This window comes from Musca autumnalis, unplaced genomic scaffold (genome assembly GCF_047663935.1).
Source record: "Musca autumnalis isolate F117 unplaced genomic scaffold, ASM4766393v1 scaffold_2, whole genome shotgun sequence".
Lineage (NCBI taxonomy): Eukaryota > Metazoa > Arthropoda > Insecta > Diptera > Muscidae > Musca > Musca autumnalis.
Genome location: NW_027411755.1, coordinates 246,374,181 through 246,392,172, shown reverse-complemented (window position 1 = coordinate 246,392,172; position 17,992 = coordinate 246,374,181). Strand labels below are relative to the sequence as shown.

General features: G+C 34.0%; 3 protein-coding genes across 4 annotated transcripts in view; all 3 read left to right on the top strand.

Moving 5' to 3' along the window:
• Snapin (SNAP associated protein) overlaps positions 1-11,549 on the top strand; it is a 46,391-nt gene extending 34,842 nt beyond the window's left edge. For both annotated transcript variants that reach the window (XM_073971305.1, XM_073971306.1), the window contains exon 2: positions 10,250-11,549. In XM_073971305.1, the coding sequence (XP_073827406.1) occupies positions 10,364-10,774 (411 nt within the window). In that variant the 5' untranslated portion in view covers positions 10,250-10,363 and the 3' untranslated portion in view covers positions 10,775-11,549. The remainder of the gene's footprint in view (positions 1-10,249) is intronic.
• Positions 10,835-11,549, top strand: HemK2 (HemK methyltransferase 2). The gene has a single exon (XM_073971300.1). The coding sequence runs from the start codon at positions 10,835-10,837 to the stop codon at positions 11,492-11,494; it is 660 nt and encodes a 219-aa protein (XP_073827401.1). The 3' UTR covers positions 11,495-11,549.
• A 1,183-nt stretch (positions 11,550-12,732) lies between these two features.
• Tnpo-SR (transportin 3) lies at positions 12,733-17,991 on the top strand. Its single transcript, XM_073971299.1, has 5 exons — positions 12,733-13,068; positions 13,135-14,232; positions 14,299-14,465; positions 15,825-17,189; positions 17,255-17,991. The coding sequence occupies exons 1-5, from the start codon at positions 12,949-12,951 to the stop codon at positions 17,313-17,315; spliced, it is 2,811 nt and encodes a 936-aa protein (XP_073827400.1). The 5' UTR covers positions 12,733-12,948; the 3' UTR covers positions 17,316-17,991.
• Position 17,992: the final 1 nt, after the last annotated feature.

Below are 17,992 nucleotides of genomic sequence, written 5' to 3'. Positions count from 1 at the left end.
AAATTGTATAATGGTTTGAGTGGGAAATACCATCTGCACTTCTTCGATGTATTTCATGTGGTATATTCCATATATTGAACTCCTCTTTACAACCTTATAGAAGGCTTTTAAAAGGAAATCGAGGTATAGAACACCTTCCAACGGTCCATTTTGTATATAGGTAAATATCTACTATACCTTCTACGATTGTCTCCTAATCATAGAATATGTTTTCTTTAGTACTTACTACCTTTTCTACCTTTATCAATGAAAAATAATTGCTTCAAAAATGTCGATTTATTGGTTAACTATTTTCCATGTATACATACACATGTATGTATGTATGGCGTATATTGATACAATAAGCAATCAATATTTACGGCTACGATAAGGCATATTAAATACACACACCCGTCAATAATATAACACACAAACATACTAAGGACATGACATTAAGCACTTAATACCCAAATCACCATTATCATTTTCTACCCCCTGACCAGATTTGCCCCTTCATAACGTAACACGAAAAAGGGATGGAAAATGTGGTGGTTAAATTAAACGTGGTGAAGAAAAGCTTCGACTGCATATGTTACAGTCGTGGTGATGTTATACTCAAGTAAGTGTACAGTCCGCACTTTGATAATTGCCAACATTGCTCCCAAACACTGTGATTAATTTGTATAGAAACAGATTTATTTGATGGAGTATCCTAGATTTTGTAGGCAAAGCGAGCATTACATAAAATATTGTCAAATAAATGGCGTATTTGCCCCTAGTGTAAATTAGATTTTAATCTTTCAGATTCAATTTCAGATTTATACAAATTAATTTAAATGAAATTGATGTATGTATTTGTTGTTCCATAAAATGTAGCTGTACCACAAACAACAGAATACAACAAACGCATGTGTGTTTATATGTATGTCACCATTTGTTGATAAAAAAAACATGTCTACTGTTAGCGTCAATGATACTTTTGTCCAATCTCTGCTAAATTTTTGCACACATCATACAAATACAACACAACATAACGACAAATGTCAGTGACAGCTGCTGCAGTTGTTGTAGCGACAACCTACATTTTGGGCAAAAATAAAGGGATATTTTAGAAACATACCTACATTGGTTATACGACGAACAACGAGAAAGTACAGTTTTAGTGGGGAAATTCCAAAGCGGGCATAACATGGATATTTTATTTCTTTAATACAGCTGTCGTCATTGTTGTGTGAGTACATTTGTGTGTGCATGTGTATCAAGTTTATGCTTTTCAGAAACACACAATCTAAATGTAAATATAGGGTGACTAGAGTAGCATACTAGTTCAAAGCATAAAGGTCAGGTAAAAGGCGTTTGGTATAAGGTGATTAGGTGGCGGAATACGACGTTGTACCCTCTCCTCTCTCTATGAAGGTCATAACTATTTGTTTGGCATAGAAAGCAAAGAAACTGTAAAACATTTATAGAAGAACAGTGTACAGTAGGCGCGTGAGTGCGTGTGTTCTGTGTGAACTCTTCTTTATGGTATAACAAAAAAGGACACTCGAACGCCTACAAAATACACACAGCAATACTAATATTGAGCACACAACATACATACAAATGTATGCATGTATGTACATTTACTTTTCGTGATGTTTTATGTTGTATGTGTATTGGAATTGTGGTCATAAAACTAATCCATGGCTATTCGAACTGTACTAATATCAATTAACAAATGTGTTTTTTTTATCTAAATACATAATAGGAAATAAACGTTTTGAGAATTGTCACTAAAAGCGTTGTAAATTAAAGTCCGTTTTTGTTGCATTGCCTGTTTGCATAATGTGTTGCCGTTATTTTGAAAATGTTTCACAGTTAAAGTATTTCCCCGATAAAATTTTTCTTTTGAAGGTCAAATGTTTGTCAATGTTTGTGTCTGTTTTTATTTTACACGGTCTAACCTACTTTATGAGGATTTATTTGACGTATGCGCAATGCATTTGACAATTGAAACCTACTGGATTAACTAAATCCAGTTATATGTGGACGTACTGTAAAACGCCGTTTAGACCGTACAATCATACGATGATTAATACCCTGGACCAACAATCGGCACACAACAACAAGAATTTGAGTAAACACTGTTGTCATTGCATGGATTTTCAATTAGTTAAATTGCGTGAGGGGAGAGCGAAGCTCTCTTTGCTTGCTCGCGAGTAAAGGGTTGCCGAAGACTGCCCTAGACAGACGGCAGAGTTATATGCTGTTTATATTAGAGCTTTTTGGGAGGTTAACCTTCATTATCAGGATTTGTTTGACGTATATGCAATGGAATTGACATTTAAAACCCAGTGGGTTTGTTAAATCCGGTTATATATTAACGCACTATTAATTTACATTAAAAATTCCTTAATTTGAATTAATTTTTCACCCTGACAGACGATAGTTTCTGCATTTATGAAACAGCTGGTTGTGTTGTTTGTTTGTACCCAGCAGACCATTTAATAAAGTTTTACAAAAGTTCGCCAAAATATGCGAAACCAATATACTTTCTACCATTGACTTTTTCACCACCATCAAGCAAAAATAAATTTAAATTATTCGCCATATTTTTGAGTATTTTTATTATTATAAAAATGTCGCAGAACTGTAAAGAAATATTTGAGGAAGATACTACTATTTTCGATAGAATGAAATATTTGTGAATATAAACATTTTAAAAAAATACATTTGATAAAAGGGCGAAAAACGATTAGCTGCTATGCTATTCGTGAAAGACCACTACTTATTTGAAAGAAACGCGAAAATTGCTGATGTGTTTTCCTTTTTATTTTGATAAACATGGACATTTGACAAAAGACAATTGATTTTCAACAGCATTGTCATATTGATATCGCTAAATTCAATATAAATTCAGTTTGATTTTGTGCATTAAAAATGGGGATAATGTTCAAATTAATTTGAATTAAGGCTAGGCTATTAAGGCCTGGGTACATAAGCTGCCTCGCCTGCTTGCTTTTGATAAAATAATAAAAAAGAAAAGGGCAACACAGTTCGAAATTTGCTCGGCCTTCTTTATTCTTTTATTATGTCAGAAATGAAGCAGGAAAGCAAGCAGGCGAGACAGCATATGTACCCAGGCCTTAAGTGACAATCATACGGCTTTGAACTTTTTTATAAACTGAATTGTCAGAATATATTAGGATCTACCCCGAATATTCCAAAATTTAATAAATAGATTTCCAATATGTTCTATTCAGTGCCGCATAATAAATATATGAATTGTAGAATGTATAACAGTATGTATAGAGTAATTTCGATGCCAATTAAAATTAAATTTAAAACCATTTCATTTATTTCCTGTAAATTTTTCTGAACTATTTTGGAAGGACCCTAGTATTCAAAGTAATTTATTTCCGTAATGTGATTTGTTTGATTTCTTGTTGTTGTGGTATGTGGGAAAAATATTATTCGTTTTGTACGTTTCCACTGTTTTATATTTCACTGTTTGTGGTTGTCTTTTTCAATAAACTTGTTCACCGCTTTCTAATTGTGCTTGTTTCCACTGTTTGATGTTGTTATATTTCGTTTCTACCACTATCACACGTTTACACTGTCAGCCTACTCGTTGTTATTTTATTGTCTGGTCTGTTCCAGAACTGCAAGAATCTACTAATTTGTACTATTTTTTCCGATAACATAAAGGAAAAATATGTTATCGTAGTAAAAAATAGTAGCTTCTTGCAGGTTCTGTCCCATAAAACCATGTTGTTATTGTAAAATTGTTAGTTGTTGTAATTCATGCAAACACCTTACTTCTTACACTGTTTATTCGTCGCTAGCTTACAGAACAACATCGTTAATTACTTAAATTATAAGCATTTTATTTTTATCGGTATTTGTCGGTAACTCAAAAAATGAGTTGCAGAGTCGCACTACAGAAGTGGTCTGTAAGTTTTGTTGCCATTACTTGTCGATAAAGGCTACATTGAGAAAATAATCGGAAAATTATGAATGACAAGTTGAAGTCGCAAACACTTTTTTAGCAATAAAGGCGGGAATTGTTGCAATAATATGTGTGTTCGTTTACTCAAAATTTGTACAAATTGTTACTGGATGTTGTTCGTTTACTCTACTGTACAATGCAAAAAACCTTAGTCGATTACAAGAAGTTACTGGACTTGTACAAATTTGAACAAATTATTGAGTAAACGAACACACCTAATGTGTTGTAAATCATTTTTCTTTTTTTAAGACAGATGTAACAAATAAATAAAAAATAAACATAATGGATAAAGAAAAATCAAAACTAGAGGTACATTTCTTTACGTTTTAATGGTAAAAGTGGCAAAAGAGGGAACTGTCAAAATTATTCTCCCATGACTAGTTTTACAGAAAAGTAACTAGGCGTTTACACAAGACAGTTTGTCTTCAAATACAACTCTGATTTACTAACACATACATACATTTGTCGTTTGTCTCTCAGCTGTCCATCATTTTTCCATAGACAGTAGAGGTAAAAATTTTTTGACGTAAAAAGAAGTGAAATAGTAATTGAAATGTGTTGAAAACAAAAGAAAATGAGCCATAACAAAACATGTGAACGGAAAACATAAAGAAATCGATGATTTTCATTGATAATTTTACAAATGTTTTTGCAGTTGTCGGGACGCCTACGTCACACAGGCAAGTTTTGGGTTTTTGACAATCAATATATGAACTCAACTGTCCTGTCATGTGTAAGCTGTAAACATACCCAAGGTTCGGGAAAAATTTTGCGTTTGGTGTTGACGCCCACAAATTTCTCTTGTTCTATTTCTCTTTGTGTTGCACGCTCAGTTTTGGACTTCAAAGCTAAAAATTTGATGAATTTGGCGTCTTGCCGCCGGCGTTGTTTTTGACATTTCTTTGTTTACACGTCAAACAAACACATTTTTGTGGTTATTCTTGTAATTTTGGTTTATTTGTTTCTCATTTTATAATAACAATTATAAAATAAATATGTTTGAGGAGGAATTGTGTTTTTAAATGTATATTTCTTAAATGTTGAGCACTAAACATATCTTATTATTTATCTCAAACATATGGATGACGACGGCGTTAACAAACATTTTATGTGTGTTACCAATGCCCAAAAAGCGAAGCAACAAACAGAGAGAAATGGAGATATTTCCTTAAGGGCTCTGCACATATGGTCCGTTGAGTACCGCGTTACAATAACCGCATATAAACTTCAAGAACAAACTTGGCATCGCTTACACGTTTACCATGTGGTTGTTGTTTTTAACGCCTGACGCGACTCACAACGGACCGTATGTATTTGGCCCCTTAGTCCATATCTACATTAGGAAATTTTCCTTGCGGCAATTGTCAGTTTGATGGAGAGAAAGGTGAAGCATACGGTAACTCTTTGCCTCTCAACACCCTCTCTCACCGACAAACTGACAATTGCCGCAAGGAAAATTGCCTAATGTAGGTATGGACTTAGTTCTGTTTAGTCGAAGGTCACACTAGCGCTGTTTCAACATGGCGACTACGATTTTATAGGCGAGGGGTATGAGGTAGTGAAACCGCTGTACATGTTTTTCTGTGTTTGCGATATTGCCTCTTTCTATTATTCGTTTCATGAAACTCGCTAGTGTGACCAAGGACTTATGGAACAAATGTTATGTAATGGGCCAGCTAATAGCTATATTACATTACGTGTATTTCATGTGTATGTTTTGAATTTGTTTGTCCTTGTGTAATTCTTTGTGTGTGTGAAAAATGACATTTTACATATGATTTATAATTTTTGCTATTACACCAGTATATGTTTTTTTGTGTGACATAATGCCTTCTTCAGACTGATGGTGTTTCGCTCTCTATTCGTTGTTCGACCCCAAATTACGATGTAATTACTTAATTTCCCATACAAAATATTGAGAACGAACAACGATTTGTGTACATTGTCCAATTTAAATCACTCTCAGAACGACGATAAAATATGTCCCATCTCTAACAAATAAGAGAATTTATCGAAATAAATTAATTATGACAGGAAAACTACAAAATTTAAAAATTTATTAAAAACCCAAACATTTTTAGAAAAACTGCAAAATATGAATGAAAAGTAAACGGTTTAACGACTAGTATACATTCAAATCATAGCAAATTTTGTCTTTCTTGTCCATCGTTTCAAATTCGCGTACAAATTTAGAAACAAAAATCAAATGCCTGCCGAAAAGTCTGTATACCAAAAAGTTATTTCGGCTGGTCTCTCTCTCGTTAATTTTTAAAATAGAAAAATTTGAAAATATACTGAAAACACCAAAATTGTGAGAAAAAATAGAAAACATGAATGAAACTAATATAATTTAATATTAAATAGATATATGTATGAAAGAAGGACAAATATTTTTTCAGTTCATATCAATTAACTTTACTCGTCTTTTGGCTGAAATTTTCTTTAAACAAAAAACTATGAAAATATGAATCATGTTGCTGTGAATGATGTACCACGTCGTATGAACGGGTTAATTCGTGTACTTAATTATGAGAACGAACGACGTTATTCAAATGCTGGTATGAACATGGCATTACCTATAAATGTAAACAAATCCTTTATCAAATAGATTTATTTAAGTTTCTTTAAGAAATTTTTTCTTTCAGCAAATTTTGCAAATTTCTGCTTTCATCAAAACCAAGGCGAATTTAACAAGGTGATCCAATAGTTGACGTTAGGTTGTAGTCTTCATTTGCTGTAAATTTTTTTTTTGCGCGAAATATCCACAAAAGTTAGAAGAAAACGTTAAAATATTATTCGCGAAGCTTAAACAAAGATGTTGTACACAGATATTTTTTATAGAAGCGAAATATTTGTTATTTATTTTTGATTAAAAATATGTTTTGACAGCAAATGAAGACATAGGTTGCTATTATTGTATCACCTTCTTTCTTACACCATGCATCAAAACAAAAAAAAAAATCAGCTGTTTTCTATTTTTTGTACATACAAAAATAGGAAGGGCTCTAAAACGAAAGAGTTACACATAGGTTCACACATCATTTTGATAGATGAAATTTTTTATATGGATCACACTATGTGTACAACATGTAGATGTAAAAAAATGCAAAACATACACATGAAATATACGTAATGTAATATAGCTATAAGTAAGTACCAATGCCCAACGTAAGGGCCGCGACAAATACGGTCCGTTAAAGAACAAACTTGGCATCGCCTACACATTTTTCATATGGTTGTTGTTTTCAACGACCAACGCGTCACACAACGGACCGTATTATTTGGCCGTGGCACACACAATCCGTTGTGTGACGCGTTGCGTGATGAAAACATCCACCACATTAAAATGTGTAAGTGATGTCAAGTTTGTTCTTGAAGTTTTCATGTGTTTGTTGTAACGCGATGCACAACGCGCCGTGTGTGCAGAGGCCTTAAGGTCTCTGACTTTTGACTTAAAGTCCTTTATTTTTTGTTGATTTCAAACATATCACAATAATCAAGGTAGATGCATATGTGCAGCTTATCGAACATGAACTTTCAAAACAAGTTTTTGCAAATTTGACTTGCGTTAAAAATATACGACAATATAGAAATTTACTGCTTCATTTCGAAATTCATCGTAAAATTGTGTATATGTAAATGTCATAATACCTGTGTATAATACTTAACAAACTTACAAAAAATATGTTATCCTAATAGCACCAATAGGAAGTTATTTTTTGACATTTCGCTCATGAAAACACAATGAAAAATCAACATTGTAACAAAGTAATGTATTTATTTATTTTTTGTTTACAAATTTTGATATTACAATTTGTGTTGAATCAATTCGCCATCTACCTTGTTTATTACGATACGTGAAAAGTGTTGCAACTTTTGGTACTTTTTTTTAGGCAAAAACAGGGTTTTATATCATGAGGACTGTGATTTCGATGTTGATTTTGCTGAAATCACGAAATGAGATGATTTAATTTTTGTATGATTTCGCGCGAAATTATAAGCATTTTAATTTTAACGATTTTTGTCGATAGCCAAAAATGCGTTAGAGAATCCCACTATCCCACGGCAGCGGGTTCTTTCGTACCGGCCAGCGGCTGCCAACCCAGCATCAACCCTATGCTTCTACGTAGGTTTCATGCTGCTACAACAACAACTACTGTAAAAGAGATCTGGGGCCTAATTACGACATTCGATTCGATCGAGTATTTGCTCGTGAATGAAAAAATCGAACTATGTAAACCTATGTGTTCATTAAGAAAGTAGATGGTAAAAATGTGCTTATTTTAAAGCAAAAACAAAATTGTTAATGAAAGAATGTAAATATTTGATGAAATCGTTTAATAATACTTTGGGTAATAATTTTGGAAAGAAGTTGTGTTAGAAAAATGTATGAAATGATTTATTTTTGTAAACCTTTTTGATCTTATGTGTGTTCGTTTACTCAAAATTTGTACGAATTGTTACTGGATGTTGTTCGTTTACTCTACAGTACAATGCAAAAGACCTTAGCCGATTACAAGAAGTTACTGAACTTCTACAAATTTTTGAGTAAACGAACACATCTGCTGTTGTAACAAATTGCTAATCATGGTACAATAATACAGGTAGCATTATCAAGCCAGCTGATGGTAACACAATGTGTCAATTGCATTGAATTGATGTCAAATTTTGACATCTTATGTTACCAACAATTGTTCTTATGCCAGACTATGAAAATTTTCATGTACGTGAAAATGAGTTTATAGGCAAAAGGTGTGAAGGGGGTGAAACTCTGTACACAAGGTTCTGTAATCTGAAATTATTCTTTGTGTTTAAATTCGTAACTCTCAAACCAATACAAAGCAACGAAAATATCAAAATGTTCATATGATTTCATATATGTGTGTAGACGTCAATGAAAATTTGGAAGAAAATGGCAAAACGTTTTCAATGAAAATTTTCATAGTCTGGCATAAGACTTGCCGATGCGGCTACCTGTGTATTTGTACCATGTTGCTAATGCTGCATCCATGGTAGAATAATTATAAGGTAGGCCAGAGCTAACAGCTGATTACATTTTTTTCTTATTATGGCCTATTCTGTCAAAAGAAGGGTTGAAATTTGTTATTGTTGTTGACATTATGCAATAATAAAGGAAGATGCATCGGTGAATTGTTCCAACAAAAAAAGTCTGCTGCAACACTATATCTTAAAATTAAAAACAAGGGCATACGATTTTTGTTTGCATGGCAAAATTAAATTGTTAATTTTTAATAGTAATACATACTTCCGATAGAACAAATACTGATATTAATTGAAATTTGTTCCAATAGTACGGGAATGGAAGAATTACAAATATTGTAAAAATTCTAGCTGAAATGTATCTGCAAATCGGATGCCATCAATCACGATGTCAGATCAGCAAAACTTGTCAAGTAAGAAAATATGAGAATTGCATTTTTTACTGTCATAAGTTTGGGTACAACTTTTGTTATTTTTGGAACACTTTTCTAGCAACAATATTCTGGAGTCTAGCTAAAGTAATTATTATTATTTTTACTCTATTTGGTAATTTTAACACATAAACTGAGAAGTTCTATATACCATATGTTTTTGTAAAACGGACTAACTATGCAGATACCTTTATAGTGCAACATGCTGTTTGACGTTTTAAGACATGGCTGCAGGGTTGTATTTTTCAGCGATTTTCATACCTGTCCTACCTCTGCTTTATTGTACCATGGCTGCATCCACCTTGGTAAATGTACGGCTGGTGGCGCGAATAATTTTCATTTTTTTCATTTCATTCGATCGAATGGAATATCGTAATTAGGCCCCTGAGAAGTACATGCAAGTTGTTACAAGAACTTGCAAATACTTTTTACTTGCAAAGTTATCGAACAGGCCTATTGTTTAGAAAATAATGCATCTTTTAACTGATTTAAAACACATTTGGCCTATTCTAGGACTGCTAGAACTACTAATTTTTACTATTTTTTCGATATCATAAAGGAAAAATTGTTATCGTAGTAAATATTTGTAGATTCTTGCAGGTTCTGGAACAGACATATTTTAAAGTAACATATACATCATATTTATCATCCACTGCTCCAATTTCACCATTGTACAAATATAACGTGATTTTCACAATGAATGCTAATGTAAACCTAGCTTTAGTAGTGTCTATTGCAAACATATGTGAAATACAAAGTGAACACACCCAAAACATTCAGCTGTGTTCAACTTGCTTTCTCTTGTCATTATTTGTCAATGTTCCCCAATTCTTTATTTTCTTATTAGAATTTCCATTTTCTCCCATTCTCTTGTATTTTTACTGAGGCAACAACAAGCAATGTATTTTTCATATTGCTAAGACGAACAGCTTCAAATCATTCCACCGTACAGTAAAAAACAATGGACAAAGATTCCGATAGCACGGTCACATCGCTGGACGAGAATACTGAAAATTTCTGCACTAATCAAACAAGGGATATTCTTGCTGAAGGAATTCTGAACTTATTTAAACCTGTTGTGGAGAGATTGGACGAACGTATACAGGCTACAAGGCAAGCTCAACAGGAACTAAAATCACAATTGGATAGTTTGTCAGTCCAGTTAAGAGATATTGAAAAGGCTCAACATAATATCCCAGAATTTTCCGATAAAGTGAAGGAGTTGATAAACGTTAAACACAAAGTTACCGTGATTGCCAACATACTTATCAGCAGTCAAGAGCGATTGGCAGGTCTACATAAATTAATTGAAAAGGAGCAGAGGCGGAGGCAAGCTTTATTAGATTCAGCCATAAGTACAAATATTTCATAAAAAAGAAAACATACAAACACCATTAAACCAAAGCAATATTCAACGGAAACGACAAAAAGAATGGACACCCCACATATCGATCATTTAACTTCTCAGGATTATGAGCATGTTTATGAACCGGCTGAAGACTCTTTTTTACTACTAGATGCTCTCGAATCTGATTTGGAATTTATAGAAAACGAACTAAAACCTTCAGTGTGTTTGGAAATTGGACCTGGAAGTGGTATTATTATTACAGCAATTGCCAAACGTTTACAGAGTACCCTATGCCTGGCCTGTGATATAAATCCATATGCTTGTCGTGTAACAAAACTTACTTGCGCAAGGAATTCAACTCATGTTGAATGCGTGCAAGGAAATTTGATAGATGCCTTTAAATGCAACTCTATTGATCTGCTAGTTTTTAATCCACCATATGTAGTGACTTCAGATACGGAAATTGAATCATCGGATGATTTTGGAGAATGTACGATGGGTAATCTTGTACATTCATGGGCTGGTGGTCAACATGGCAGACGAATTATCGATATCTTATTACCCAAATTAAGTGACATCCTATCACCGAAAGGAGTTTTCTATCTGTTGCTGCTTCGTGAAAATAAACCTGACGAAATAATGGAACAATTGACACAACTTGGTTTTCAAAGTCGAAAATTTATGGAGCGCCGAATACCAGGAGAATATCTTTATATTATAAAAGTACAACGTTTGCAAACATAAGTGTATAATGCTATTTGAATTTGAATATACATAAATACATACCAAATATTCAAAATGTGGTTTAAATTTATCTTATCAAAGTCGTCTAGGTTTTTATGGGGTTTTGAAGACAAACAATCTGGGATGTTACAAAGAATATAAAGAGGCTCCAGCTATGGCAACTCAGTAGGTCTTCCATCTATATATATACATAAATGTTCCACAAACATCCCAGGCGGGACAAGGAAGACTTCTCTCATATCAATGAGTGCACCTTCATATTAGCTCAATGATATAGGAACTACAGTTTATCGCCGAGTCCGAACGGCGTGTCTTAAGACACCATTTGTAGAGAAGATTTCCATGGCTGAAATACTCAGGAAATGTCGCCAACATTACCACCGTTGGAAATTTGATGTTGCCTAGCCGGGAAATCGAACCCACGATCTTTTGCGTGCACTGCGGGTGTGCATACCATTGCACCACGGTGACACCCTTCCATCTACATATATAGACTATAAAAGGATATGTTTTGAAAAAAGACCAGTATAAAGCTTTCTGAATACAGACACAGTAGGCCTAAAAAAGTGTATTTAGGAAATCTTAAAAATGTTTCCGAATAAAAGCTGAGTTTCTCCATCACTTTATTCAGAGGACACTTACGGATATTAGCCGTCACATAACTTTTCTACTCTCTCTAGGTCCTAGAGTCTAGGACTATAATTGGTAGGTATGTGATTCGTAAACAGACTCTGACACTTAAACGTTTGCATGCAGGTTAGATCTACGATATTAGAACTATTCGACCAAGAACTGTCACTTTTTTCTATTCTCCAACAAGAATGGGAATCTTACAACAATACTAGAATGTGTAATGAGAATGACTTCTGACTTCTTTAACTTCTTCCACGAATTGAACGATTTTTATTATAAAAATTTGACTTGAGTTTATTCAATCAGCGGATTGTCTTCCTTCACTTACCTTGGAATATCTAATGAGATGATTCAGCAATAACGAGTGTAAATACAATTTGAAATAAAAATATATCACAAGGAAATTTTTCACAGAAAAAGAAATACAATTTCTGCCAAAAAATTCAATTCAGAGAAATTAGTGCAACAGTTTTGTAGATATTAAGCCGGCAACACGTAAACGTAAAGCTCACGGGCAACACATCAAATTATTCCTTACTGTCAGTCACACCTATACAACATTTACACGACCCACTTGATGTGTGGCCAAGTCGCTTTATTTTAACACAATCGATTGCTGATTATTTTCGATTAATCGAAAATATATTTTTATCCCAAGAAGAACAAGAATTTGACATCTACAGACAGCTACACAATAAACGACAAGTTCCAGAACGAGAGAATTTTAATTTCTTCTTTTGCAATTTTTTATTGTAAAATATATGTAGACAAGTATAAAAGTAACATAAACATTTGCAAAATATTACCGGAAACAATAAATTATGATGGAGACAGCGCCAACCGCTGATTTAGTATATCAGGGAATATGTACACTCTTCCACAACAGCAATCCGAAAGAAAAGGAAAAGGCAAACAAATGGCTGGAAGAATTTCAAAAATCGGTAAGTTTTATGGAGTACAATAAACAGCAGCATGGAACAGACTAGTGCTACATGAAATATTTATAGATTTACTCCTGGACAATAGCTGATGAACTGCTACAACAAAAGAGAGATTTGCATTCGTGCTACTTTGCGGCCCAGACAATGCGCAACAAAATACAAAATTCATTTAATGAATTGCCATTGAATTCGCATGAATCACTAAGGGATTCGTTGATAGCACATGTGGGACAAATTACCAATGAAACGGATACGATAATAGTTACTCAGCTTTGTTTGGCAGTTGCAGATTTAGCTCTACTGATGGCCTCATGGAAACAACCCATAATAGATTTGCTAGAAATGCTTTCACCACAACCTCAATCGGTATGGCCCCTATTGGAGATTTTAACATTGATACCGGAAGAAATCGATTCGAGATATTTACGTTTGGGTGCAAATCGTCGTGAGGAGATTCACAAGCAGTTAGATGCAGCTGCACCTAAAGTCATGGATTTTCTTTGTATGTGTATGCAACAACAGGCCGGTGATAGTGTGGTTCAGGAAAAGATTGTAAATTCAACGTTAAGATGTTATTGTGCATGGGTGGCTATACAGGCTATTCCACTGCAACAGGCTGCCCAAAACCCATTAACACAACAAGTTTTTCAATTACTTAGCATTGAGAATACCTCACGAAAGTTGCATGATTCCTCCACAGAATGTCTGTGTGCTTTACTCAGCTGTATGGAGGCGAATAGTGGGCGTGATATGCTTGATCCTCAGTTAAAAATGCAAATCTTCAATGCTGTCTTTATGCTGGAGACGCCATACCACACATCTGTGGGTATGGAAGATATTGATAAAATTATGAACTATTGCCGCATATTTACCGTGCTGTGTGAGGCATTTTTCTACGAAATGTTTGCCAACGAAGATATACCTCATTATTCTATTAAGGGATTGGATTTGGTGCTGATCTGTGTGGGTCATTATGATTATGAAGTGGCGGAGATTACCTTTAATCTATGGTATCGTTTGAGTGAAGAGCTATTTCAACGTAATAACGATAAGTTGACGGCGCATTTTAAGCCGCACATAGAACGTTTGCTGGGAGCTTTGTATCGTCTTACACAAATGGAACCTGATCAAGAGGGATTGATAGATGAAAATGATAGTTTTAATGTGAGTTTAAACAGCAAATTTGTGCTTCTTAAAAGAATTTAATAACTCAAATTTTTTTCATTTTAGGATTTCCGACGAAAGGTTTCAGATTTAATAAAGGACGTTGCATTTATTGTTGGCTCTGGCAATTGTTTCAAACAGATGTTTTACAAACTTCAGGAGCCCGGTTGTACATGGGAATCAACAGAATCTGCATTGTTTATTATGCAAAATGTTGCCAAAAATATAATACCGTAAGTAAGCGACTGAAACCTCTAGTGGTTCCAAAAAATTTGAAAGAATGATAGCCCATTGTCCTTTTTCGCAGCACCTAAAAATCTTTAAAAATGTGGGACCTTTGACCTTTGAAAAAATATTGCTGCTGTTCCTTTCTGGACCTAATTTTAGGTAGCCCAAAAAAATATTCGAAGAGCCACACAACACAAATTGTCCAACATTAAAAAAAAAAGTCATTTTTGATAGCTCCACAGTCTTGGCCCATTTACATTTTGTTTGCTGTGAAATGATTTTAATTATTTTTTTTGGTAGCTCCGAAAATTTTGGGCCTATTGACTTTTTGTAGCTCCGAAAAAAGTTTCAAAATAATAACCCTTTTGGCAAATCTTTTGGTTGCTCCAAAATAACTTTTTTTAAGAAAATTACGCATGTTGTTCGTTTTGATAGCTCCAAAAAATCTTTAAAATATCTATGCCTACTGTCCTTTTTGATAGCTCCAAAAAAATTTTAAAAAATCTACGCCTACTGTCCTTTTTGATAGCTCCAAAATATCTTTAAAAAATCTACGCCTATTGTCCTTTTTGATAGCCCCAAAAATTTTTTTAAAAAATCTACGCCTATAGACCTTTTTATAGGTCCAAAAAATCTTTAAAAAATCTACGCCTATTGTCCTTTTTGAGAGCTCCAAAAAATCATTAACAAATCTACGTCAACTGTCTCTTTTGATAGGTCCAAAAAATCTTAAAACAATCTGCGCCTATTTTCCTTTTTGATGGCTTCAAAAATATGTAAAAAAATCGATACTTATTGTCCTTTTTGATAGCTCCAAAAAATCGTTAAAAAAATCTACTCCTATTGTACTTTTTGATAGTTCTGAAAAAATCCAAAAAATCTAAGCCTATTGTCCTTTTTGATAGCTCCAAAAATCGTTAAAAAATCTACGCCACTATCCTTTTTGACATCTCCAAAAAATCATTAAAAAGTCTGCACCTATTGAATTTTTTGGCAGCTCCAAAAATCTTCGACTAATGTCCGTTTTGATAGATCCAAAAAAATCAACTATTGTGAGTTTTAAAAATCTAATTTATCCCCAAACAAATCTTTAAAAATTCACCCTATTTGCCCAGTTTGGTGGTCTCAAAAGTCTTTAAAAAATCCAAGCAATATGTCCTCTATTGTGGCCCCAAAAAATCTTTGAAAAATCCTCTCCTATTGTCCTTTTTGTTGCTCCCAAAACTCGAAAAATCCCCGCCTGCTGTCCTTTTGTAGCTCCCATAAATTTTCAAAAATTCAAGTTTATTGTCTTTTTTGGAAGTTCAAAAAATTTCTAGTTTTGTCCTTTTTTATTCTTATATCCCCTTTCCTATCTTTTTCAGTGACGAAAATGAAGTTATACCCAAGGTTGTGGAGGCCATATTAAATCTTCCCGAAAACACGCACATAGCAGTACGTTACACCTCCATCATGCTGCTCGGCGAGCTATGTGATTGGATAGAAAATCATGCGGAGAGTTTACAGGCTGTCTTAAATTTCCTTCTGTACTCCTTGCAACAGAAGAATGGTTTAGCCGCTGCCGCCGCTATTGCTTTGACATCAATTTGTGCATCGTGTCGCCAAAAAATGGTCTATCACATTAGCGGTCTGGTAGAAATTGCACGAAGTTTAGATAGTTTTGAAATTAGTAACGATTTGGCCATTGGTCTATTAAAAGGCATATCACTGATACTCTCCCGTCTACCCAAACAACAACTGGAAACAGCAATGAGAGAAATCATATCATTCCAGTTGCAGCCATTGGCCATAATGGTGGAGACAACAGCAACGGCGCCCATTTGCAAGGGAGAGCGGACCGATCCAGCCTATTGGGTTGATAGGGCATGTGCCGTAATACGTCACACAAATCCAGATATCAGTGACAATGAAATCCATCCCACATTGAATATATTGACTGAAGCCTGGCCGCTGATATCACGCGTAATAGATAAATACCAAACCGATGTACGTGTTATGGAACGTACATGTCGCCTTATACGTTATAGTGTGCGTATGGTGCGTAAACAAGCCTCAATGTTGGTGGAACCTCTGATACATCAAATGGTTACACTGTATGCTTTGCATCACCACAGTTGCTTCCTGTATTTGGGTTCCGTGCTGGTGGATGAATTTGCCAAAGTGGATGATTGTATAAATGTCTTGCTGGTTATGTTGAAGTCATTTATTGAACCCACCTTTAAGATGCTACAAGTGGAGAATGGTTTGAAAAACAATCCCGATACTGTGGATGACTTTTTCCGTTTGTGTTCGCGTTTCATAGATTGTTGCCCTCTGCCTTTCCTGCAAAGTTCATTGGTAACGCCAATATTCCAGTGTGCCCTTTTGGCCTGTACTCTGGATCATCGTGAGGCCAATTCATCGGTTATGAAATTCTTTAGTAATTTACTAAAATGGGGACGTAGTAACAATTACAAGCTATTGGAATGTAAACCATTGGTGCGAGAGATTGCCGAACAGAATGGTGAAGCTTTGGTTATTAATTTAATACAAGCTTCAGTATTTTGTTTGCATTCCTATATGTTACCCGATGTTGCTGAGGTGCTGACAGAGCTAAAGGATGTTATTTCACCCGAACAAATGGAGGCTTTTCTAAAAGTTGCATTACAAAGTTTGCCAAAGAAGAATAGTGGTGGTTATGTTACAGCCACTGAGGCGCAATTATTGGATTTTCAAGATGCTGTTATGAAGTAAGTTAAAATATATAACTCAATTGACTTTTCTAATTAAATTCCAATTTTTTTTTTAACGACAGGTCAACAACAACCAAATCTGTAACATTGGCTTTGAAAACCTTTACAAGGTTGTATCGTTGAACATCCCCCTTGGGAGAAAGTACGTGTAAAGAAGGGTTTCATAGCCCAGATCAAATGCAATGGGAACTTCTACATTTTGAAATCTGAACAAGAAAAAATCACCATCAATAATGCTACTCAACAACAACTACTACTCATCCATTTCTCCATAGTAATTTATATATTTTTTTGTAAATGTTTAGTTTTAAAAAACTCACTCTTCTAACTATTTTAACAAAAAATTGTAATTTGTTAATGAACAAAAATTGTAATTTTTTAAGTATCCAAAAAAACCGTCAAAGTAAAATACGTTTATAATTTCTTAAGTTATGTCTAATTGAAAGTGTTTTTTAAAAACAAAATGCGAAACTATTTTTAATAGTATGTGGGCGCAAATTCTCAATAACAGCTGGAAGAGACCTTTTAAAACAGGAACAAGAAGGCGAGAAGGAAGAACGAAAAAGCAATTATAAATAACAGACCTATTAAATATTTAGTTTTTAAAATTAAAATAGTTAAATTACGAAATGGAAACTGATAAATTAAATGTGTTAATAAATTGGCATAGATTTGAAAAACAAAATCCCAACAACCAAGTCAAATGTTAAGAAATGCACATTACCCAATTGATTTCAAAATTCCAAAACAAAACCTACTTAAATGTGGAAGCAAAATGTAATAAAAAAAAGGAAACAAAC